Genomic DNA, 25226 nt, shown 5'->3' on the forward strand with positions numbered 1-25226 from the left:
TACTGATGTGACATTTGAAAAGACCATAATGTGCGTGTGCATGTGTGTGTGCTTTAATTTAGTAATCAAACCATAAAGAGTCTGGATGCTGCAGTAATACGCCGTCATTTCAAGAGCTAGAGTTATGATTAGGATTTATACATCGGTGTCAAACGATCCTTTCGTCCACTCACTGGATCCACATATTGCATGATCAGAAGTAAACTCATTTGGACCTCAGTGTTCCTTCAGGGGAGCTGGAAGAGGTTGAGGTTTCTGTGGAGAGGAAAGTCTGCACCTCTTTGCTGCGACTGCTGCCCCCACTCATCAGTCGCTGGTTCAGATGAAAACCGATCATGTGACCATGTAAACGGATCACATGCGTTTGTTGCTCTTATCAGATCCTGCATGAGCAGCTTTTTAAGCACCCGTTAATCGAAAGCAGACAAAGCTAATATGGTTAACATCTCGCAAACACACATGCGGAACCTACGTGCTCGACATCGATTGATGCGACACACCAGAGGAGTGGAAGGACACCACAGACACAATATAACAGAAGTATACGTGTCATGACACATTTTTCACAAAATACATTTTAAAAATGACAACAAATACCATTAAAGGAAGAACACTACGAAAAATATATATTTTAAAATATATATATTTTGTATATATATATATATATATATATATATATATATATTAAATTGATTAAAATATCAACAATATCTTGTTAAAATATAAAAATATTGTACAACACTGAATACACAAGTGTATAGAATCTACTGATGGCTCCACTCACACAGTTCAGGACCAGAGGAGAAAAATCCTTCCAAGCTGTTGCTCCTAAGCTTTGGAACGATCTTTCTCTCTCTTTGCACTTGATGGATCTACTGACTCCTTCAAGAAACATTTTTATTTGTGTAGAGTTTTCCTTGATTTTCTGGAACTCCTGTGTTGTTCTCTCTCGCTTTTAAGTGTATATTGTATTGAGTATTGTTTTGATTGTTTGAACGCTTTGTGACCCTGGTCTGGAAAAGCGCTCTATAAATATAAATGACTTACTTACTTACTAATGTTTGAACACACAACAGACACAAATATCCCAGCTTTCTGTCATTCCCCTACAGAGAGGGTTTGGGAGAAAGAGGATCAGCAGAGTAAAACCAAAATAGGGTAACACAACACATTGAAGTAATGGTTGAAGTTCACATTTCAACTTCTTTATTGAAATGTTTTTTAAGGCATTAAATATTTTTCTGAATCATTTAATTCAATAATTTCTATATTCAAATTTTAATATTCGAATACAAAAATATATACCTCATAATTTCTAATTTTAATTTGTTGTCTTTAATTTAATTTGCACTATAATACCAACATGTTTATATTGAATTTTCACTGATATTCTTCCATAGTCATATAAAATGAATCTGTACAGAGACAGAGTGTCTAGAAAGGAGCCTTTAATATATATATATATATATATATATATATATATATATATATATATATATATATATATATAGATATTTATCATCAATATAATAATAATAATAATTATTATGGCACTTAGTCAAAATAAAAAATGAATGTCAATGAACGGTAGTCATCTGCAGGTCCAGACGTGCGCGTGTGTGTGTGTGTGTGTGTGTGTGTGTGTGTGTGTGTGTGTGTGTGTGTGTGTGTGTGTGTGTGTGTGTGTGTGTGTGTGTGTGTGTGTGTGTGTGTGTGTGTGTGTGTGTGTGTGTGTGTGTGTGTGTGTCACCTCTGCACTGACAACTGTTGTGTTCCAGATGAACATCATCGCTGGAAGCTTCTACGACGGGCTGATGCTCTACACTGAGGCCCTCAACGAAACCATGACGGCGTCCAACCCTCGGCCTCCGGGGAAGGTGGTCAACGAGAGGATGTGGAACCGAACCTTTCATGGTGAGTGAAGAAGAGGAAGTGGGAGTGGGAGAGCTACACCCCTCTCCCCTCTCAGTGTCATTTACAATCGAACATTGTGAAATCCACGAGCGTCTCATCAGTCCTCGTCTTATGAGATATGTGACGCTCACGCTCTTAAATGACGGATGACCTGGAGGTTGAGCTCATCAGTGTGTGCAGACGTGTCATTGTCTTGAAGGACCCGCGCTCTCCAGTATGTTTCAGAAACACCAGCCTCAGTTCATCCTTCTGTCGAACTGACCACGTCATGAACGTGTTTCATCAAACATACAAACTTCAAATTAAATCAAACTACATGTTTTTTTTAATCTATTCTTTGTTGACTCGTCACAACAGTCATTTGACCAACATGAGACCCTCATGTCAAAGCACGAGTTAAACCCAAGGTTCTCCAAATGATGCTGATATTTTCAATCATCGTCCGTCATCGGAGTGTTTCCGGCTCTCCTTGTGCATAAACAGTTGGAGTTGCTGATGTCAGAGGAAACGCTACGCTGGGACAACAGTGTAATCCATCACTTCTTGATTCATAAAACAAAAACCAGATGACATCAGGATATCGCCTTTGAATCCCGCCAAAATAAATCTGCCAGACTTGACGAGCCAGCACTTTACGTCACTGCTCTTTCACAATAAGAGCGCCGACGGCTCCTTCTGTAGTCCTCTGGAAGCGCTTACCTTCCCCGGGCGCTCCGTGTGGTTTTGTGCTCAAACCTTCTCAGAGAAATTAATAAACCACAAACAATGTGGATGGAACGGAGGCCGGAACATTCCCACAGAGATTCCACTGGAGAATTGTCGTTCACATGAGGTCTGGTCTTCATCTGGGCTCCATTAGTTTGACTTGAAACTCTCGGACATTCAGGACTCTCGGGAGTCATCGTCATCCTGAGAATCTCCCACGTGATAGACTTTTCACTGATGACACGTGACTTCCTGGTTTTAGGGTCTCATCAGGCATGTGATTGGTTCATCACCTTAATGGCACCAACATCCATCTGGTTCCATGTGAGCTAGAGGAGTCAGGACTGATAATGTGACTTCCATTTAGCCGTTGTAGACAAAAATATAAATAAAGTTACAATTTGAGTAATTGTTATGGACCTTCTGCACACGTCTGAGCAACAACGACTGTGAGACTCTCAGACGGACTTGGCTGAGGTCACGAGACATAAAAAATACACAGTCTGGGTTAGTGTGTAGAGGGAGGTTTGTGTGCGTCAGAGGTGAGTTGTGCGAACGGGTTCAGATGATGAATGACACCAAACTTCCTGTGTTGTAAACTCTCCAAAACACACAAACCTCACAGCATCTGGCTGATGGATGAGACTTGCACAATAAATACACGGGTGCCTCGCTCCTCACCCTCTCCACTCTCTTTCGGCTCGTCGGGTCTGACCAGCACCAGGTCCGACTCCCCACTGCAGCCGTCCACCTCGCCATCGTGACAACCGTTCAGTGGGGGGAGTGGGAGGGTGACGTGTGGAAGCTCTCCAGCTCGGTCAACACGCGCAGCCGTTTGTTTGTCCAGCTCTTCTCGTCCGTCGTCCCTCTTCAAACCCGCCGTTTGTCCATCCATCACTCCTCCATTAGCCAGTGTGTGCGCTCGGGATTACGACCCTGCTGCTCCTCCATCTGTCGAGTGAAACCTGAGTGTGTGGTCTCTTCCAAGTTGGGATTCTGTGCCTCCTCCTCCTCTGACTGGACTTCTGATCTCCAGTTTCTGTTTTGACCTTTGACCCCAAATAATGAAAGCCCTGGAGTGAAAGTTATTGTGAATATATATATATATATATATATATCACATAGTTCATCAGTTTGACTAGTCATGTCTGTTTGGACCTCTTTATGATATAAAGTTAAAACCTTTGTTACACATTTACACTAGTGCTAAAGAACTGAAGAAGAAATATCACTAGCTCAGCACATTTTTAAAGATCAACTGACTCTCCTGACATGTTGAAGTCTTCCTCTCCAAGATGCAGTAAGTCCCTCATCATGACCATGTTTTGAACTTATTACTTTATAAAGTTCTCCCCACATCTGAAATCTCGGCGAACAAGAGGTTACGAGTGCGGAGTCCATTATGATGTAACAATTGTCTCCACTCCTCCTCCAGCCAGCTGTAATCACACCCCACTTTGTTTATACAGTCCCTTCTAGATGAAGACTGCAGTCACTCAGTGACAAAAACCTTGATTCTCGACCAATCACAGCAGAGTAGGTATGGTTATGGTAAACAAGATTTCTATCCCCAGAAAAACTAAGCATTTTCAGTGGGCGAGGCTTAAACACATTTTATAATGTCAATACTTCAATGAAAATGGAGTTTTGTACAGACACATACTGATGATACAATAGAGGACCAAGATCTATTTAAGGCACACTTAAATTAGCACATCAGTTGCCCTTTAACAACAAACTAAATCAGCATACGCACACAAATCGTGTGTTATAAAAAACTATAATCTGGAGCAGATCCTGACGTCAGCTCTGCCCTCACAGCTGTCTCGCCGTGTGACTCCGACACATCGACGGTCGTAACATCACGTCTGTTCATGACATCTTTCAAAAGGCCGTTGACCCTCCCAGCACACCTTGATCTGATTTAGCCACAGGTCACGTGACTTCCTGCGATCGTGATTACATGAGACACTGAGGTTCACAGAGGAACAGAACCAGAAGTCCAGATGACTTACAACACACAACCCACAAGCTGATGTGTGTGCACGCCGCTGATGTCTCCTGAGGTGCTGTGGATCACAGTTATGTTGCTGTAATAATGTAAACAAACACATCAAACAGACACACAACTGCTGCCCGTCCTGATGCTTTATCAGTTAATGGAGGTAAAGACAGGAAGTAGTAATGTGATATCCTGCTGCTGATCGCACAACATCTGATTCATGTGACTGCAACTCTGACGTGATCTGGTTATTCTGATCGCACATCTTTTTGTCAGGCCTGGGTTCAGACCGACACACACCTATGCATATACACACAAACACTCTCTCATACAAACACAATCTATCATATACACACCTATGCATAGACACACAAACACTCTCATAAAAACACAATCTATCATACACACACCTATGCATAGACACACAAACACTCCCATAAAAACACAATCTATCATACACACAGCTATGCATAGACACATAAACACTCTCATAAAAAACACAATATATCATACACACACCTATGCATAGACACACAAACACTCTCATAAAAACACAATCTATCATACACACACCTATGCATAGACACACAAACACTCTCATAAAAACACAATCTATCATACACACACCTATGCATAGGCACACAAACACTCTCATAAAAAACACAATATATTATACACACACCTATACATATGCACACTCACACACAAACAAACACACACACACATAAAACTGCTATACATACACACACACAGATTAAAAAAAGACACTCATATTAACTCCTACACACACACACTCTCCAATACACACAGGCACACATACAAAAAACACCTATATAACCACCTATACATATACACACCCTTGTACACACAAACACAGATAAAGACACCTAAACACCTATACACACACACCCACACACTATATATATATATATATATATATATATATATATATATATAAAGACCTATACACACACACTCTCTCATACACACAAACACTAGCATATATAAAACACCTTTACACACAAACATAAAAAATCTTGAACACCTATACATATACACACAAACACATATATAAAAACACCTTTACACACACGCAGACACACCCCCCCCACACACAGACACACACAAAGACCTATACACACACTCTCTCATACACACAAACACTAGCATATATAAAAACACTTATACATATACACACACACACATACACATAAACACTAGCATATATAAAAACACCTTTACACACAAACATAAAAATTCCTGAACACCTATACATATACACACAAACACATATATATATATATAAAAAAAAAACACCTATACACACACGCAGACACACACTCCTTTATGCACACAATCACACACATATATGAAAACACCTATACATATACACACACATAGACACTTATACACACAAACATACATATAAAAACTCCTACACACACACACATACAATACACACACACTCTTATACAAACACACACACACACACACACTTAGGCGAGTGTCTGATGAGAGTGTAAATATGAGTGTGTGTGAACTGTATGTAGATGAGCAAGTGTGTATGTGTGTGTGTGTTCAAGCCTGTGCTTACATACGTGTGTGTAAAGTGTGGGTGTTCTGGTGTATTTATGACTTCATTAAATCTCCTGACATTTGCGTAGACATTCGTTCCCAGGTGTGATGGGCTCGCCTAAATGTCATCAGCGACATAAAGACATCTAATCAGTGCTGGCTTTGTTGCCGTGACACCTCTCTATGCAGAAACCTTCACACAACCAGACCCACGACATTTCACGATATAGTTCAAGGACCAGTGAAACCAACAAAGTCTTGTGTCATGATGGTGTTGTGGACCTTCGCTCGACAAAATGATGATGATGGATGATCCTGTGTCTGCTCAGGTGTGACCGGAGACGTCCAGCTGGACCAGAACGGAGACCGAGAGACGGACTTCGCTCTGTGGGACATGACCGACACCAACAGCAGCTCCTTCCAGGTCGGTGTTGACACGTCGGTTGACATATTAAGTTGAATATTGAATTCAATTTTATGATTATTGGAATTAAAATAACTAAATATATTTGTGAAAATATTAATTATTTCAGACAATATTTGAATAAAAATAAAAACAAAAAAACGTGAAATATTAAATTCAACCATTCATGTGTGTGTCAGATCGTGATTGTGTACAAGACGTCAGAGCAGCAGCTCACCTGCCTCCCTGGAAGATCTGTTCAATGGCCGGGCGGAGTTTGTCCTCCTGACATCCCCTACTGTGGCTTCAAGAACGAAAACCCCTTATGTATGAGTGGTGAGAGCGCACACACACTCAAGTGCACACACATGCACACACAACACACACAGAGTCAGCACTGATGTGAGTTTGTGTGTCAGAAACTTTCACCATCTACCAGATGGTCTCCATCGTGCTCTTCTTCATCTTCACTATGACTCTGACTGTCACCGTCGTCATCTACAGGTGAGTTTGTGATTGTGTGTCTGTGTTACTTATTGTTTGTGTGTCTGTGTTACTTATTGTGTTTTTGATTGTGTGTCCGTGTTACTTACTGTGTTTACGATTGTATGTCAGTGTTACTTATTGTGTGTCTGTGTTACTTATCGTTTGTGTGTCTGTGTTACTTATTGTGTGTCTGTGTTACTTATCGTTTGTGTGTCTGTGTTACTTATTGTGTTTATGATTGTGTCAGTGTTACTTATTGTGTGTCTGTGTTACTTATCGTTTGTGTGTCTGTGTTACTTATTGTGTTTTTGATTGTGTGTCCGTGTTACTTATTGTGTTTACGATTGTGTGTCAGTGTTACTTATTGTGTGTCAGTGTTACTTATTGTGTTTACGATTGTTTGTCAGTGTTACTTATTGTGTTTATGATTGTGTTTCAGTGTTACTTATTGTGTGTCTGTGTTACTTATCGTTTGTGTGTCTGTGTTACTTATTGTGTTTTAGATTGTGTGTCTGTGTTACTTATTGTGTTTATGATTGTGTGTCTGTGTTACTTCGTTTATGATTGTGTGTTTGTGTTACTTATTGTGTTAACAACTGGTGTGAGAATGATTTATTTTGTTTACGAGTGCTTCTGTTTGTAATTGCGTCTTTGTTACTTAATGTTGTGTTGTGTGTGTTTGTGTGTGCGACCTATTGTTGTGTTAATGGTTGTGTGTGACCTCCAGGAGGATGAAGCTGGAGCGAGAATTGGTGGCTCAGCTATGGAGGATTTCCTGGGACGACATCCACATGAGCAACATGGACAAGATCCTGAGGAGTGGCAGCAGACTCACACTCTCACTGGTCAGCACACACACACACACACACACAGTCAAAACACACAATCGACACACACACACATGCATTCAAGTGTGGTCTCTACAGAGAGGATCCAACTATGGCTCTCTGATGACTATGGATGGGAACCAGCAGGTGTTCGCCAAGACTGGATACTACAAGGTGAGGGTCAGTCGAACTCTGATGACCATTAGAGAGAAGGGCTTGAACAGGAAGTGACATCACACATAATCTTCATGTCTTCAAGGGAAACATTGTGGCCATCAAGTACAACAACAAGAAACGAATTGAACTCAACAGGAAAGTTTTGTTTGAGCTCAAACACGTGAGTCTGCGGAAACACACACACACACACACACAGACACACGGACACGCACACTAACCTGCTGTGTCGTCAGATGAGGGACGTCCAGAACGAACACTTGACCCGGTTCATCGGCGCCTCCGTTGACCCTCCAAACATCTGCATTGTGACGGAGTACTGCTCGAGAGGAAGTCTGCAGGTGAGTGTGCAGGCGAGCATGAGCTGGTGATCGAGGCTGAACGTGTGTGTGTGTGTGTGTGTGTTCAGGACATCCTGGAGAACGACAGCATCACTCTGGACTGGATGTTCAAGTACTCGCTCATCAACGACATCGTCAAGGTGACACATCATTGTTTAAATTAGCGCCCTCTGCTGGACTCTCTTCCCTGACCTCTGGTCCTCCTCAGGGCCTGGTCTTCCTCCACAACAGCGTCATCGTCTCACACGGCAAACTCAAGTCCTCCAACTGTGTGGTGGACAACCGCTTTGTCCTGAAGATCACCGACTATGGACTCAGCAGTTTCCGATCAGAGACCGACTGTGGGAAAGACGCTTACGCGTACTACGCCCGTGAGTCCTTCGAACCTCCTCTATGTGCTCCTCTGAGCCGAAGTTCAGATGAAAAGATCCAGATGTTCAGATTAACAGTCAGAAGATGTCGCGCAGATAATAAAGATATCAAGTGTGAGTCGACTGGTTAAAGATAACAGATGAACTATGAGGACGAAATTAGTTATTTAAGTACAATTATTAAGGCAAAAAGCTTACTACTTACATACTGACATCACTTCCTGTTCCGTCTTCCCGTTTATAGACATAAGAAGATGTGTTTTGTTTGGACCCGTCACTTGAACTGTGTGTAACATCAGGGCGCCTCGACCTTGAACCCTCATTTCTGCTTCTCAGAGAGACTCTGGATGGCACCGGAGCTGCTCAGGATGGAGTCTCCTCCCCCTCATGGAACTCAGAAAGGAGACGTGTACAGCTTCGGCATCATCCTCCAGGAGGTGGCGCTGCGCAAAGGAGCCTTCTACCTGGAGGGAGAACCGCTGAGTCCCAAAGGTGAGGTCGGAGGTCGCAGGAAGGCCTCAGGGTTTTATTTGAGCCTATATATTGAGCGAGCGATACATTTTCTTAACATCACCATAGAGGTTCAGCTCTGACCAGTCTTCTCCCGCAGAGATTGTGGACCGGGTGGTTCTGGGCGAGTGGCCGTGCCTGAGGCCCGGCACCGACCAGCAGAGTCACAGTCCAGAAATGGGTCAGCTGATGCAGCGATGCTGGGCCGAGGAGCCCACGGAGAGACCCGAGTTCAACCACATCAGACTGCTGCTGCGCAAACAGAACAAGTCAGTTGCTGCTGCACACACACACACACAACACACACAACACACACACACACGTAAACACGTGCTTACATGTGTGTGTACATGTGTGTGTCGCAGGGAGTCTCGCACAAACATACTGGACAATCTTCTCTCTCGTATGGAGCAATACGCTAACAACCTGGAGGAGCTGGTGGATGAAAGAACGCAAGCGTACCACGAGGAGAAGAGGAAAGCTGAAGCCCTGCTGTACCAGATACTACCACAGTGAGTACTACTGCACTACACCTGCTGTACCAGATACTACCACAGTGAGTACTACTGCACTACACCTGCTGTACCAGATACTACCACAGTGAGTACTACTGCACTACACCTGCTGTACCAGATACTACCACAGTGAGTACTACTGCACTACACCTACTGTACCAGATACTACCACAGTGAGTACTACTGCACTACACCTGCTGTACCAGATACTACCACAGTGAGTACTACTGCACTACACCTGCTGTACCAGATAATACCACAGGGAGTACTACTGCACTACACCTGCTGTACCAGATACTACTACAGGGAGTACTACTGCACTACACCTGCTGTACTAGATACTACCACAGTAAGTACTACTGAGCTACACCTGCTATACCAGATACTACCACAGGGAGTACTACTGCACTACACCTGCTGTACCAGATACTACCACAGGGAGTACTACTGCACTACACCTGCTGTACCAGATACTACCACAGTGAGTACTACTGCACTACACCTACTGTACCAGATACTACCACAGTGAGTACTACTGCACTACACCTGCTGTACCAGATACTACCACAGGGAGTACTACTGCACTACACCTGCTGTACCAGATAATACCACAGGGAGTACTACTGCACTACACCTGCTGTACCAGATACTACCACAGTGAGTACAACTGCACTACACCTACTGTACCAGATACTACCACAGTGAGTACAACTGCACTATACCTGCTGTACCAGATACTACCACAGTGAGTACTACTGCACTACACCTACTGTACCAGATACTACCACAGTGAGTACTACTGCACTACACCTGCTGTACCAGATACTACCACAGTGAGTACTACTGCATTACAGCTGCTATACCAGATACTACCACAGTGAGTACTATTGCACTACACCTGCTATACCAGATACTACCACAGTGAGTACTACTGCACTACATCTGCTATACCAGATACTACCACAGTGAGTACTACTGCACTACACCTGCTGTACCAGATACTACCACAGTGAGTACTATCACACTACACCTACTGAAACAGATACTACCACAGTGAGTACTACTGCACTACACCTGCTGTACCAGATAATACCACAGGGAGTACTACTGCACTACACCTGCTGTACCAGATACTACTACAGGGAGTACTACTGCACTACACCTGCTGTACTAGATACTACCACAGTAAGTACTACTGAGCTACACCTGCTATACCAGATACTACCACAGTGAGTACTACTGCATTACAGCTGCTATACCAGATACTACCACAGTGAGTACTATTGCACTACACCTGCTATACCAGATACTACCACAGTGAGTACTACTGCACTACATCTGCTATACCAGATACTACCACAGTGAGTACTACTGCACTACACCTGCTGTACCAGATACTACCACAGTGAGTACTATCACACTACACCTACTGAAACAGATACTACCACAGTGAGTACTGCTGTACAACACTTACCCCTACCAGATACTATTACAGTACTACAGTGAACTATCAAACCTTCAGTGTTACAAGTGTTTGAACGTGAACACAGACTCTTGTACACAACTGTGTCGTCAGTTCTGTGGCGGAGCAGCTGAAGCGAGGCGAGACAGTTCAGGCCGAAGCCTTCGACTCTGTCACCATCTACTTCAGCGACATTGTGGGCTTCACGTCCATCTCGGCAGAGAGCACACCCATGGAGGTGAGCTAAACACTCCCCTCTCGACCAGCACGACTCCTAACCGTGCACGTCAACAGGTGGTGGCGCTGCTCAACGACCTCTACACGTGTTTCGATGCCATCATCGACAACTTCGACGTTTACAAGGTAATACTTTGTGATTTTTTTGTGACAAGAGCGAGCGTCTGTGATCATGTGGCGCCCCCAGGTGGAGACCATCGGCGACGCCTACATGGTGGTCTCGGGTCTGCCCGTGAGGAACGGTAAGCTGCACGGACGAGAGATCGCAGGCATGGCCCTGGCTCTTCTGGACGCCGTCAGAAGCTTCAGGATCCGGCACCGGACCGACAACCAGCTCAAGCTGAGGATCGGGATCCACAGCGGTGAGTCCGGGACCAAGTCCAAATGAACGCTACTGGAAGAGTGAGACTTTGTCTTCACAGGTCCGGTGTGTGCCGGCGTCGTGGGTCTGAAGATGCCTCGTTACTGTTTGTTCGGCGATACGGTCAACACGTCCTCAAGGATGGAGTCTTCGGGCGAAGGTGAGTCTGAACCGCAGCCGGGTCCGACTGATCCGACAGGTCTCTCTTTACACGCAGCGCTGAAGATCCACGTGTCGGCAGCTACGCGGGACGTCCTGCAGGAGTTCAACTGCTTTCAGCTGGAGCTGCGAGGGGAAATCGAGGTCAAGGGCAAAGGCAGGATGACCACGTACTGGCTGCTGGGAGAGAGCGGCGCCCCCTGATGGCAGGAGAAGATCACAATACCCTCGTCACACCAGGACTTTTTCGGCAAGTGCCACAGACTGAACAGTCGGCAGTTAAACTTAGTGACCTCACACATTGACACGGAACTTTCCAAGTGTCTTAAAAAATGTTTTCTTTGTTTGTTTGTCGTCCAACCAGCATAACTTTTTTTAATAAACATCACTGAAGTGAGTGCAAACTTTATTTAGAAAGAACACATGACAAAAGCAGATCAATAAAATGTTTAACCGATTAAAAAACAACAGGGAAAAAAAGAGGGGAAAAACTACAAGACCAGTCTTCATGTGATGAGCTGCATGAGGAGGAAACATGAGTTACTATGGAAACCAGCTTCAGTTTGAGTGTTTGTGAATATGTGTGTGAGTGAGTGTGTTTATGTGTGTTGTGTATATGTATGTGGGGTTCGTAAGTTACTCACAGATTTGACGGTCTGTTTGATGAAGTCCTTCTTGGAACTCAGGTCCTGGTTGGGGAACGTGTCAAAGACCTGCACCACACTCAGCGGGTCAGTGACTCATTGTGACTCGACATGATGGTTCAGTCACAAGTGTCACAAGTGAACTCACCCTCTGGCAGATCTGCTTCATAGTCATCTTCTCCAGGTCGGCCTCCTCCAGCAGACTCTTCACCGTGTCCTTCAGCTGCTCTTCAGTCGGGCTCTTCTTCACCATGTTGATCAGCGGCTCGTCGTCCGAGCTGTCGTCGGCTGCAACAGAGTGGAGGTTAAGGTGACTGCAGTTCTACCGTGGTGCTGCGGGGGCGCTCTCACCAATGTTGGTGTTCCTGCCGCTGCTGCTGTCTGCCTTCTTTGTCTTGGCTGCAGGTTTCTTTTTGGGCTGAAATGAAACTCTCGGTGAGAGCTGAACCAGAACCAGGTCACCTGCTCAGACCTTCTCGTCCGGGTCACTGCTGCCCTCAGACTCGTCCCTCTTCGCTCTTTTCTTCGCTGGCGTTGCCTTCTTGACCGGCGTCTTTACTCTCTTCGCCGGCTTTTTGGGAGATTTTTTTCCAGACTTTGGTTTTGGAGACTGAACATCAAACCGAATGTTAGCATTTATGTACATATGCGTGTGTCAGTGTGTAGGTGTGTTCTCTGTGACCTCCTCTTCGTTGTTGTCTCCCTCACTGGACTGGTCCGACTTCTCCAGGTCAGGGTCGTTGTCCGACGTCTTCTCTTCTTCCTCTGAACCTTCTGCCTCGGCTCCAGCCTCCGTCCTCTCTTCCTCGTCGTCGTCGTCGCTGCTGGAGTCCATTACGATGGCCTTGGACTTGCTGCCCGACTTGGCCTTCTTGGGGCTGGACGACGTGCTGCTGGGTTTGGGTTTGCTGCTCTTCCTCTTGGTCTTGGTGGCGGAGTCGTCGCCTGAAAGCTTCTTCTTGGACTTCTTCTTCTTCTTCACCGGGAGACGCTGCAACAGTGAGAGAATACTCTTGTCACGACACGATAACCACAGCGACAGCGAACACAGGGAATCTAACATCAGGAATGTTTCATGCAACCACATCTGAATCTAGAAAATAATCAGGTTTAAGTAAACATGAAACTACTTCCTGTTGCAGAATTGTTGTCACGTGAACAGCCCTCACCTTCCCACTGTTCTTGGGCGACACAAGGTACGTCAGGATGCGGTCCACCAGGTCCGAGTGGGTCCCCTTCTTCTCCAGGTCCAGCACGCTGCAGACCACCTTCAGCTTGCTGTTGGTCAAGTTGGAGCTCCTGCGGTCATAACCACATCGGTTGAAGCGCCTGATCAGGTGACACGCCGCTGCAGATGCTTCTCTCACTTCAAAAGTTTCTCCCGTTTCTTCGAGAACTGCTCGCTCGTCTGGTCGAACTCGAAGCCGTTGAACAACCGCAGCGTCTTTTTGATGGTTGCTGACTTAACACAAGAGCGAAGAAAGTGTTGAGTCTGAGGTACACGTTAGCTTGTACAGGTGTGTGTGTGGTACCTTGCCCGGCCTGTCAAACAGGATGGTGTGGAGCGTCTTCAGGTCTGCCGGCTTCATCTTGGTGATCTGGTAGTTTGTTCTCACTATGTCGCCCAGCTTCTCTCCACTCCCTGTGATGTCACAGTGGAACGTAACATGAGCAGACGTGAAGAAGTGGACTTCTGTAACGGGATTCAGGGAAGAGATTCAAACTTCTAACCTTCTCCGATCTTCAGCTTCTCTTTCTGCTTCGGGGTCTGGAAGTCAAGTCTCTCCACGGTCTTCTTTGTGCGTTTGCCCTCCAGGATTTCCCCCACCGCTGCACAGACCACCATCACATTTGAATTAAACTGCATGTACATTTGTTATGTCTCGTATTGGCTCTGTCGCCACCACTATATTTCTGTCGGACATTGGGAGTTGCGAGGACACACGACATCTCAGGTATTTATTCATGATGTATTACAAGATGTAGTTTCGGCAAGTGAGAGGACGGATGTAGTTTGGAGGGTAGACGTGGGACTATACCTTTCCATTACTTTAGGACTGAAACATTGTCATCCAAGTCGCTGGAGAGATAGCACGGGATATATTGAATTTGATTTAAGTTAAATGTTATTTTATTGCGTCTCTTTGGAGAACAGGTTTACTTAGTGTGTTCGGGTGCTCGGCTGGATCGTCTTGGTTGTATCTGGTTTATTTAACACACCAATGGATCCTTCTACTATTTTGATCGCGTCGGTTTCCATCCAAACCTCCCAATTGTTGTCCCCTAAATGTTGGTCATTTAGAAATTAAAACATGAAAATATATTTCCATTGAACTTATCATTATCATCTTTCCATTTAACTGTTTTTATTTTTTAACTGGTATGGCTGATCTGTTTTCCACTAAAAAGAAGAACATCTATGCAAAGCTTCTGAGAGTGACAAGGGGACGTAACCAGTACGGATTGGGTGGGATTCAGGGGTGAGTCACCTGACAGTTTGCTGCTGACGCGGTCCGGACTGGACTGGTCCATCTGCGTCTCCATCACTTCTGAGTCACTCATGTCACCTGCGCACACAACAAGGTGAATTGATCAATGAACATCAGCTACAGTGTTTCTCTGGTGTTGTTGGCTGAAAAAAGCAGATTAATTTACAGCTGAAAAAAGCAGATTAATTTACAGCTGCTGAGGCTCAGAAGAGTCATGTGAAGAGTTAGTGTGACACGATCTATTCATAATTAGAAACTAATAGCCAGTGTTGTAAACACAACATAGGATTTTTTTTGTGGTGGAAGTAAAGAATAAAATAATTAAATAACACACAAAATAGGCAATAGAAGAAAAAAAACAAGCACCAATGCAGCCATTCTGGTGCCCATCGACTTGAAGTTGAAAGTTCACGTTTGACTGATGGAAGTGATCAGTTCGACACTCAACTTAAAAGACGTTATTTGAGGTAATAAAATATGAAGGTTCGAGCTCTCACTGTAGTTTGTGTGTGTTATAGAAACTCAAATTGACACCGACGTCACAAAAGTGCAGCGAATGCAAATAAAGTCATTAATACTAGGAACGTTTTTATTTATATTTTGATGCACTGAAATCAGGATTTAGAGCTTTTTAACAAAGATACACAGGAGAAGGTTTCGGAAGTTACGTATTTTTCCAGGGATATTATATACCTGTTAAAGTACATTTTAAATATCCCGTCATGCCAAAAATCAAAAGAAATTTACTTTCAAATTATAAATGATTTGTTTCATTGTAATTTATTTTCCTTATCAACGTTAAAACAAAGCAGTTTTTGTTTTGTGGGGATATTGAAAGTACGATTTTTTTTCCATTGTGATTTCTCTTCAGCGCTGTGGTTAGACATTTATTACCAGCTACATACAAATGAACCTTTGGTTATAAAAGACATTTTTTATAGTTTGATTTCAGATAACAATAAAGAAAAAATAGTTTAGCCTTAACAACATTCGCATCCTTTGTTGATTTTGTATCCATAAATATAAGTAAAGAGCAATCAGACCTAATTTCAATGCATTTCACAATGAGCTTGTTTTGTTTTTAAAGTCCTTAAAAAGACAAAAAGTCGACATGCAATTAAACTTTATTTCAGGTAAATAATCTACATAGAAAGCCCTTTCGTTATATTATAAGCATGTATTTTATTTTGTTTATTACTTATCATTCTGGTTTTAAAAAAACGTAGGGATTAACTTCCTGTGAAGTTTTCAAAATAAAGCGCCTTACACGCGGCGACGTCAGACTGACGTCATTTTTCCCGCCGTCAACTTATATTTATCCAAATCCTCGGTGTGTTTCCTCGTTGGCTTCATGTTCCTGTCGTGTTGCAGTAGAACTGGTCCAACCCTGAGACAACACTGAGCTCCGGGAGTCTTGAGGGGAAACACTTGAGCTAACTCTGACGACGCTGCAGAGCGCAGGTAGACTCTGACGTCACGACGAACGTCCACAGAAGCCTGTCCGTGTGTCGTTGCTCAGTGACGTAGGCGAGTGTTTGTCGCGAGGAGAGAAGTAAACAACAAACAAACCTGGAAGAGAGCAGCTCCGATCACGTCACTCTTGATTTTGGATTCGGTGATGGCGGTTTCCTCGGTGGGCGGAGCTGAGACCTCAAGATCAACGCGCTGATTGGTGCGGCGGCGATGACGACATAATTCTTCTTTGGCGACTTGTAAAAATGGCGGTTGACGGAATCGAGGGCGCCACGCCCTCTATCGACAGGTGAAGGAACTGTTCCTGGGAAAACTCGAGAAAGTATTGACATTTTGAATTTGTATGTTCTCTTGAGTCAAACTCAAGCTTTTTCTTGGCCGTTTGCTCAAAACGTTAAGTCTCTATTAGTCCCTGTCCTCTCTATACGACATACGATGTCTTTTTTTTAGCTCCTCCTCAGTAGCGTCTCTAAAATAAAAAGATAAGTGGTGTCTGGTGATGCACTGAGTCCTCTGGATTCTGATTTACAATTGAAAGAATTTAAAATAGCATTTTATTTCACTATTCAAGTGCTTAATATCAGCATTCCTCACCAACATAAACGTTGTATTAATAACGTTTCTAATTTAGAATTTGATGGAGAACTCTTTTCGTGTCTAATGCATATTAACTGTAAATAAATTTGAGTATATATGATATAAATGTGTGCTGCAAACATTTTTTTTTTTTTAACCTTCAGTCAGTTATTACATTTTAAACTTTAAATTAGGGTGTCACCTCACCTTTTTTTATGATGATGCCAGGTGAGGCACATCAATTCAATTTAAGAACACAATCGATTTTATTATACTGTATAATATAAGACTTTTAAAAGATTTCTTAAGTTTCCACTCATCTGTGTTTTTTTTGTTCTTGAATACAAAGGATGAATCACAATCATCTGGTCAAACTTGACAATATCGTCAGATGTTTGTCATGCAGATATTTTGATTGTCTATGGGTCCACAAATATAGGAGCCCCTCGGCTGCGTACGGGAGACGCCACTGCTCCTCGTTCACTACTGATGTTACCTGGCAACTGCTCGATAATGTTTAAATGAAGAAAAGGTTGGCCATCGTTTCCATCCACCTTCAACGGCAACCGTCCTCTAACATGTTCAGACACTGAGCAGCACTGAGGCTCTGGGACAGGTCACAAATCTCCACTCAAGAAAAGTCTGAATCTCTAACAGGTGTGTTCCTGTCACCCATTTCCTTCCATCTGCCCCTATATGTTCTTTAAAACCTTCACTAATCCTTCACATTCTTCTACTCCTCCTTCTTCCCTACTCCTGCTTCTAATTTAATTCATTCTCCCCTTCTATTCTCTCACTAAACGGTTCACTCTTTCATTACCATGGATATCCCACCCCTCATCCCTCTTCTCCTCTCTCCCTCCCTCCCTCCACATCCTCCTCTACTGCTGCGTTATCAGCGGTAAAGCAGCAGAACTCTCTCGGTCTCCTCTGGATGTGATGCTGCTTTGAAGATCGAAGCAGGTGAGCTCTTGTCTTTGCCATATTTAACTGAGTGAAAACTCATTTTTTACCTGTCCTGAGATCACAGTGCTACTCAGCCTCTGACTGGTGACTGAACAAACTCATTTGCGGATCCAGATTTGATAAGACGAGGAACTTAACACATGGACCATCCTGATTCGAAGTTGTGTGGATAAAGATAAAAGGCTCTATAAGTGAGGCTGCACCTCTTAAATGAAATGAGACATTCAAGTGCCTCAGAGTTCAAGACTCTCGATTCATTTCAGGGTTAAGTTACCGTTGATGCAGTAAAATTCTTATTAATTAAATAAGGTGAAGATTGAGGTTGACCGGACATCAGTGACAAGCGTAAGAATCAGAGCAGCTTCATATATGTGATAAACATATATCAAGTATACTTTATGGATTCACTTTATCGTCAGATGTGCACTAGAGCAGGAGTTCTTCAGTAGCTCAGATTAAGGATTTTTTTTGTGTGCATCTGATGTATTATCGGGACTCAAAGATTTGGGGATGAGAGATGAAGTTGGAAGCTCAGCGTCTGCTGAGGATAAACGATCACAGAAATAGAACCGTCAGAGGTGGTCATTAGCATATGGGGTTGAAATGTATAAATCTGGCAGAAGAAGCAACACAAATAGGACACGGACAAGTAGGACACGTCCGGAGGGTCTGTGTCTGCTGCATGAGTGAGATCTGATGATGAGTCAGTGCTATCCAGGGGTAAGAATCACACCAGGTGAGTCGGGTTTGTATGATTTACAAGAACACTGTTCAGTTGAACTCTTCTGTCGCCCCACAGGTCACCATGAACCGTCTCTCCAGCTCGGGTTCGATGCTCCGCGGGGCCTCAGCTGCGTCTCTGGACTCCAGTGTGTTCAGTGGTCCAGCAGCATCTCGCGTGGAGGACTTGTTTATCATCAACGTAGGCGGCAGTCGCTACCTGCTGTCGCAGCAGCTGCTGGCCACACACCCTGACACACGGCTTGGAAAGCTGGCCTGCTGCAGCCGTGACGCAGTGCTGGAGCTCTGTGATGACGCCGATCTGCTTGAGAATGAGTTCTTCTTCGACCGCAGCTCTCAGACTTTTCGGTTTGGTCCACTATCTGAAGACGTGTTGAGATGAAATGTTGCTGTTGTGAAGCTACAAGATTCTTCTCTCTGTAGATACGTGATCAACTTCTACCGGACCGGTCACCTCCACGTCATGGAAGGGCTGTGTGAGCTCTCCTTCTTTCAGGAGATCCAGTACTGGGGCCTGAACGAGCTCTCCCTTGAAACCTGCTGTCGAGAACGTTACTACCGCTGCAAGGAGCAGAAGGAGACACTGGACCTACAGCAAGACACTGAGGTCCTCGAGTATGAAGAGAACTTTACTGGTTCTCTGTGCCCGGCACTTCGGTCATGTCTTTGGGACATTCTGGAGAAACCAGAATCCTCGATTGCAGCTCGTACCTTTGGGTCACTCTCCATCTTCTTTGTAGTGCTGTCAGTGATCAACATGGTGCTGATCTCACTGGACCCGGGCGAAGACTTTGGCGTGAGCAAAGTGCCAATGCTGCTAGACTCTCTGGAGTATGTGTGTGTGGTGTGGTTCACCGGGGAACTGCTGCTGCGATTCCTCTGTGTACAGGACAAACGGCGGTTCAGTCGCAGCGTCCCCAACTGGATTGACCTTCTCGCCATCCTGCCGTTCTATGTGACTCTCCTGGTGGAGTGTGTCCACGGAGGAACTGCCGAGCTGGAGAACATGGGCCGGGTGGTCCAGGTGCTCCGGCTTCTCCGGTCACTCCGTATGCTCAAGCTGGGTCGACACTCCACAGGTAAACTAGAGCCATGACTAGCATGAATACTTTGGTCCAGGTTGTGAGTGAGAGTCCAGGTCTGTCTTTCTTTTATGGACAGATTTTTAGAAGTGGCTCCTTTGGTTGGCTCTAAGTCTTTTAGGGTCCTAATTTGAGACCATGTTTCTCATCTTGATACGGGTGGTACGTCCTGTCAGACTTGAGTTGAGGGTCTCATTCATGAGTGAGGGAAGGATGGAGATAAACGGACGGATCTGAGTCTTCAGTCATGATGATCTAGCAGGTCCTGGGGACCCAGGACACAGAGACCTGGTTGTCCTTAATCGGGTTCACCGTCAACTGTCGACTTGTTCATTTCTCCTAACCCTTTCAATCCAACTCTTGGTCCATCCCAATGACAGACCACCCTTAACTGGAAAATGACTGCTAACCCACATAAGATACCGTAGAAGCATGGAAGGAAATCTAATGGTCAACCAAATCGATATCTATGCTGTTAACATGGCTAAGAGCTGACACACACAAGGGTGGGGGGGAAACCTGGGACAGGGCGAGACACGGACTAGGTTGACTTGATAGCTAACTATGTAGGCAAAGTTGTTAGCTTAAGATAATACAAAATATTAAAATTAGCACAGGTGTGTATGATATCAGTGATTCGTGGTTATAATAAGCGGGCTATTAAAAAAAAGTGTCTATACACCTTATGAGATGTTAATAATCAATGTACAGGCCCGTTGATGATCGTTGATGATCTCGGACACATCAAGATCTACACATTAAAATTAAAACTAATATTGATATTTTTGTTGGTCAGGACATTTAAAGTAAGGTGTGTACACTTTACAGTTGTTTAAATGCATGGAAGCAACACCAACTATATATTTATATTTTATGATTGTTTTAAGCGGAAGCTACTCAGCCATCAGCGTAAAACTGATGTAAACGACACTTGCAATGTGTTTTAATAAGGATAAATGTGGAGCTCAGAAAACCCTTCAATAACAAATAACCAAGTGCCCTTTGTCAGCAGACAGGTTGTTTTGGGATAAAAATGTGGCCTTATCTGTTTTGTACTTCTTTTTTAATTACAGTGCACACATTTCCCTGAACAGCAAGGAGGTAGTCTAGGGCCATTCTACTTTGATAAACCCTAAGGGATGTAGCAGCTAATAATGCTACTTAGCTAATAAGTCCAATTGTTGATGTTCTTTGGGCAGAAGAAGCACCAGATTACTTCACCTTCACTTGCACCATTTCCTGTAAATATGGTTGAATGAATGGCTGATGGATGAAGTTGTGTGATGAAGGGGTGAATAAGGGACAGGAAAAGCCGAACGGATCCACAATTGGAAGAATACAAGCGAAACAAGTGCGTGTGTCTGAACAGGTCATAGACGACAGGTTTTAAGTTAAACAACATTTGTCCTACAGGTCTGAAGTCTCTGGGCCTGACAATCGCTCAGTGCTACGAGGAAGTTGGACTGTTGCTGCTCTCCCTGGGCGTCGGTATCTCTGTCTTCGCCAGTACCGTCTTCATGCTGGAGTGTGACCTTCCTGCCACAGCCTTCACCAGCGTTCCTGCCGCTTGGTGGTGGGCCACCACTTCCATGACCACAGTGGGCTACGGAGACATTCGGCCAGACTCGGCAGTGGGGAAGATGCTGGCGTTTCTCTGCATTCTCTCAGGCATCCTGGTGCTGGCGCTGCCCATCGCTATCATCAACGACCGCTTCTCCGCCTGCTACTTTGCCCAGAAGATGAAGGCAGCGTCGGCGCAACACAACGAGATGTTGAGGAAGCTGGCGAGGGCATCAGTGGGGAACGTGGGGGAGGAGCTGGGAGTCAAGGTGAACCTGAGGGACGCCTACGCCAGGAGCATGTACGACGTTTGGAAGATGAAAGGATGCTGAAGGACGAGCACACACAACTGTTGGGGGGGGTTATGTTAACCATAACATCAAAATGTTTGTCTGCCACAAAAAGGTGTGGGGCTTTTAAATGCTACATACTAAAAAGAAAATAACACCTACTTTTCTTGTTCTGCAGTGAGTAAACTATTCTCAACCAAAGGTTAAGAGAAGGATATGTTACATTTTTCAACAATTGGACAATTGAGCGTGGACCCAACAGACACAGGTCAACCATTTCCTTTCTATTTTTGTTAAATAACACTTAGTAAATAAACAAAGCTTTGGGTCCAAGTCACTGTAGATGTGGTCAATTCAGAGATGTATTCTAGTATAGATTTCCAGATGTTCCAGAAGTTTGCAATTCCTCACATTTCCAGACACAATTGTCCTCCCTTTTTCTAATACCTTTGAAAAGTGGTAAATGTCATTATCAAATTGTATTGCAATACTGTAACTTTAGGCCTGTGTGTCTAGTTTGAGCTTGTGCTTCTTTGACATAATGCCAGTCTGTCAATGTCAATGATATCCTGCTGAAGTTTGAATATCAAATTATGTATTTTACTTTCATAATTAAGATTTTGTATAATTTTTTACAAAAAAATACAATTAAGGAAGATCCTTCAGATATTGATGCATAACATGCCATGTATGAATTGTATTTTAACAAATTAATTAGATATACATGTTTTAAGATTCTAAATAGGGGGTGAATATTAAAGACTACTTAATTTGATATAATTGTCTGAGGGCATTTAGATTTGTAATCATGCCTGATCCAAACCAAAACATTATTGACCTCAACTGAGCAGCCCAAGTTTGGTAACTTTAATGACATGTAGCATAGCAATGGTTCATAGTTAACTGTGCAAAGATCCCTTATTTGTGGTGGTATTTTCATTCCTTGGTATACAAAGCTCTTTAAGACAATGTATGTCTCTTTTTAGTACATAATGAATATTTAACATTGTTGATCTTAAAACCATAAAAAGTAGGTAAGTAATTTATATTTGTAAAGTGCCGTTCTAAACATGAAGGTATAGATTTTTGTAACTTTGATGCAAATTTGTCTTCAAATAGGGCAATCTGATGTTGTACTTTTCCTTCCACACTGCCAATAAATACTGAATATGATCTCACTGAAATTGCCAAAGGTTCCTTGTCTAATAAAGTAATGGAGATAAAGGTGAGACTTGTAGAAGATGGAGTTAACGGTTGTTGACTTGTTGTTTTTTATGCTGCTGACCCTCAATACATTTTTGAAATCCTTATCCAAATAGATTAGGCACTTCCAACAAGTCTGGCCATTCAACTCTGTTGAGCGCCTCAACATCCAATGAAAGAATGTCATTGCTGAGCCCTTACCTTGATGAATCATGTTATGGACTCTTCTCACATTTATGCAAACGTTGTCAGTTTTTAATGAAGTCATTTTGGTCCGGATGTATTATTGAAGGATTTTAGGACTATTGCAGTTATCTTGGCATATTAGTTTAGTCGAGAAATAGCTCTGTAGTATCAATAATTGGTGTTATCTTTTCTCTTTAAATAATTTATGTGCGAATGCTACAGGAATGCTACAGCATTCATGATGTTCTAAATCTGACTTTTTCTTTCTTTTAATACAAGATATACTGTAAATGTATTAAAAAGTGTATTCTGTGGCAGTGAATTAACTGCATATTCACCGTGTAAAGTGTTTTATAAAACAAAACAATTGTTAATGTTTATAGGATTATTTTCTATGTCTCCCTGAAAATTGATTGATTTTATAGCCTTGCAGCGTCTGCCATGCCAATAGTTTACTTAGATCTACTTCATGGTGCTACGCCCTCTAATCAAGGGTTCCTTTGCTCTTGGTTAATCTTCGAGGCCTTGTCTCGTCTCCGAAAAGGCTCAGTAAACTCGCCGCCCAGCTGGATATTGCCCTTTCATTTAGGGCGAGGGATACCTCCTGAACTTCTCTTCATATTAGCAGAAAGCTGCTGACAGTGTGTGAAAAGATAAGGGATCGACAATGGCATGTGAAATCAATGACGTGTGTGTGATCGATCCAAGTGACTATCTCTTTTAAACCCTGTAGTGAATTCGACCTGCTCACTTCTTAGTGGAATAAAAGATGAGCTGGAGGAGATCTTGTAGCGCTCCTCAGGAAGATTTGAGGACATCAGCTGGGACATCAACATGTGTACTGAGTATGTCCATCTTCCCTGAGGCCTTTAATGGGATCTTATCAGATATGTCTGATGGGCAGAACCTCCTGGACACTGATAGGATGCTGCACAGTAGGTGTTGGTCCAGCTGAGGTTGGCATCGGAGGTCTTGTCCGTTGCCTTCACCTGGTTCACGGCCAGGTCGTGAGGTCTCCCGTCCTCCTCCTTCTTCTCTTTCTCTAAAAGATGTTTTATGGCAGTAATCAGCTGTGTTGGCTTTCACTTCCACACATTGACATCTGTGTCTAGGGGAGCTGGCCCCAGGTTTGACATCCTGTTTTTCGAGTGCCATGGAATGGATGTGTTATGGCTTATTTCTTATGGCCATCTATAGATTATTATGTACTTTAAATGAATTAACACCACCCAGCCACATTACCTTTAATGCCCCTCAACGCTCTGGTCAAGGAGTTGTAGTCGCAACCATCATGAACTCCAGTCTATCAGCCTCTACTAGACCACGATCTGATTTCAACTCTTTAAAAGTTGTATACAACCTTGAGAACAGCTCAGTAATTTCTATTGCTGTACTCCATCGTCCTCCTGTTCCATAATCTAAATTGTTGTCTAAGTTCCAAGAGTTCTGATTTGAGCCTGGTGCTTAAATCAGATTAAGTTATAATTGTGTTTGACCTAAACTTCCATGTGGATATGGTTCATGATAGCTTGGCTACTTCAATTCCATTCTAGAATCAATACGCTTCTCTCAGTATGTACATGAACCCACTTACCATTTCGACCGCACCTTATGTCTTGTACTAGCACGCTGACTTGAAGTTGTCCCTACTATTCATAGTCTTAGTGTGCCAGGGGACTCATACACTACACATAGTTCCCATGACATTGATAACTTTGTTGACTTTGGCGTTCAACAAACAAAGAATTAATTAATCAGGCCTAGCAAGATATAGTTTAAAAATATACAGGGCAGCTCTCTGGACATCAAAAGCCTGATATATTTCACCACATATAGATAAAACTGCACAGAGACCGCTCTGGTATAAGTTAGCAATGACCTGCTAATGGCCTCTGATCAGGGCCATGTCTCAGCACTTGTTCTTCTGGACCTCAGTGCTGCATTTGACACTGTTGACCACAATAGTATTCTACA

General features: G+C 43.5%; 3 protein-coding genes across 7 annotated transcripts in view; 2 read left to right on the plus strand and 1 right to left on the minus strand.

The window, feature by feature from the left end:
* The window catches only part of LOC148062143 (atrial natriuretic peptide receptor 1-like), a 29612-nt gene extending 17172 nt beyond the window's left edge, over positions 1-12440 (plus strand). For 3 of the 4 annotated variants that reach the window (XM_087812796.1, XM_087812797.1, XM_087812798.1), the window contains 18 exons: positions 1779-1914; positions 6526-6620; positions 6800-6935; positions 7019-7103; positions 7813-7930; positions 8012-8092; positions 8172-8249; positions 8323-8427; positions 8496-8567; positions 8636-8798; positions 9135-9290; positions 9409-9577; positions 9674-9820; positions 11400-11523; positions 11580-11648; positions 11710-11884; positions 11945-12043; positions 12101-12440. In XM_087812796.1, the coding sequence (XP_087668922.1) occupies positions 1779-1914; positions 6526-6620; positions 6800-6935; positions 7019-7103; positions 7813-7930; positions 8012-8092; positions 8172-8249; positions 8323-8427; positions 8496-8567; positions 8636-8798; positions 9135-9290; positions 9409-9577; positions 9674-9820; positions 11400-11523; positions 11580-11648; positions 11710-11884; positions 11945-12043; positions 12101-12246 (2154 nt within the window). In that variant the 3' untranslated portion in view covers positions 12247-12440. The remainder of the gene's footprint in view (positions 1-1778; positions 1915-6525; positions 6621-6799; positions 6936-7018; positions 7104-7812; positions 7931-8011; positions 8093-8171; positions 8250-8322; positions 8428-8495; positions 8568-8635; positions 8799-9134; positions 9291-9408; positions 9578-9673; positions 9821-11399; positions 11524-11579; positions 11649-11709; positions 11885-11944; positions 12044-12100) is intronic. The other variant, XM_087812799.1, reaches the window with a different exon arrangement.
* On the minus strand, positions 12436-16861 carry dek (DEK proto-oncogene). Its single transcript, XM_087812804.1, has 12 exons — positions 16745-16861; positions 15176-15253; positions 14418-14516; positions 14219-14328; positions 14054-14148; positions 13856-13985; positions 13369-13677; positions 13159-13296; positions 13038-13104; positions 12835-12974; positions 12687-12755; positions 12436-12560 (listed from the first exon to the last, which is right to left on the minus strand). The coding sequence occupies exons 2-12, from the start codon at positions 15246-15248 to the stop codon at positions 12549-12551; spliced, it is 1242 nt and encodes a 413-aa protein (XP_087668930.1). The 5' UTR covers positions 15249-15253; positions 16745-16861; the 3' UTR covers positions 12436-12548.
* Positions 16862-17006: 145 nt separating this feature from the next.
* kcnv1 (potassium voltage-gated channel modifier subfamily V member 1) lies at positions 17007-22987 on the plus strand. Of its 2 annotated transcripts, XM_087812801.1 has the most exons (5): positions 17007-17881; positions 18124-18187; positions 18990-19279; positions 19355-20010; positions 21427-22987. In XM_087812801.1, the coding sequence occupies exons 3-5, from the start codon at positions 18996-18998 to the stop codon at positions 21903-21905; spliced, it is 1419 nt and encodes a 472-aa protein (XP_087668927.1). In that variant the 5' UTR covers positions 17007-17881; positions 18124-18187; positions 18990-18995; the 3' UTR covers positions 21906-22987. The 2 variants fall into 2 exon arrangements, with proteins under 2 accessions (XP_087668927.1, XP_087668926.1); XM_087812800.1 differs by lacking the exons at positions 17007-17881; positions 18124-18187 and having other exon boundaries at positions 18668-19279.
* The last annotated feature ends 2239 nt before the right edge of the window (positions 22988-25226 follow it).

This window comes from Callionymus lyra, chromosome 17 (assembly GCF_982586985.1).
Source record: "Callionymus lyra chromosome 17, fCalLyr1.hap1.1, whole genome shotgun sequence".
Classification (NCBI taxonomy): domain Eukaryota; kingdom Metazoa; phylum Chordata; class Actinopteri; order Syngnathiformes; family Callionymidae; genus Callionymus; species Callionymus lyra.

Coding starts and splice junctions, on each gene's coding strand:
- dek (XM_087812804.1), bottom strand. CDS start 15,248: ATGAGTGACTCAGAAGTGATGGAGACGCAGATGGACCAGTCCAGTCCG. Junction 14,329..14,417: donor GAAGCTGAAGATCGGAGAAG/GTTAGAAGTTTG, acceptor GTGACATCACAG/GGAGTGGAGAGAAGCTGGGC. Junction 13,678..13,855: donor CGCCCAAGAACAGTGGGAAG/GTGAGGGCTGTT, acceptor TCACTGTTGCAG/CGTCTCCCGGTGAAGAAGAA.
- kcnv1 (XM_087812800.1), top strand. CDS start 18,942: ATGATTTACAAGAACACTGTTCAGTTGAACTCTTCTGTCGCCCCACAG. Junction 19,280..19,354: donor CGCAGCTCTCAGACTTTTCG/GTTTGGTCCACT, acceptor TTCTCTCTGTAG/ATACGTGATCAACTTCTACC. Junction 20,011..21,426: donor GCTGGGTCGACACTCCACAG/GTAAACTAGAGC, acceptor TTTGTCCTACAG/GTCTGAAGTCTCTGGGCCTG.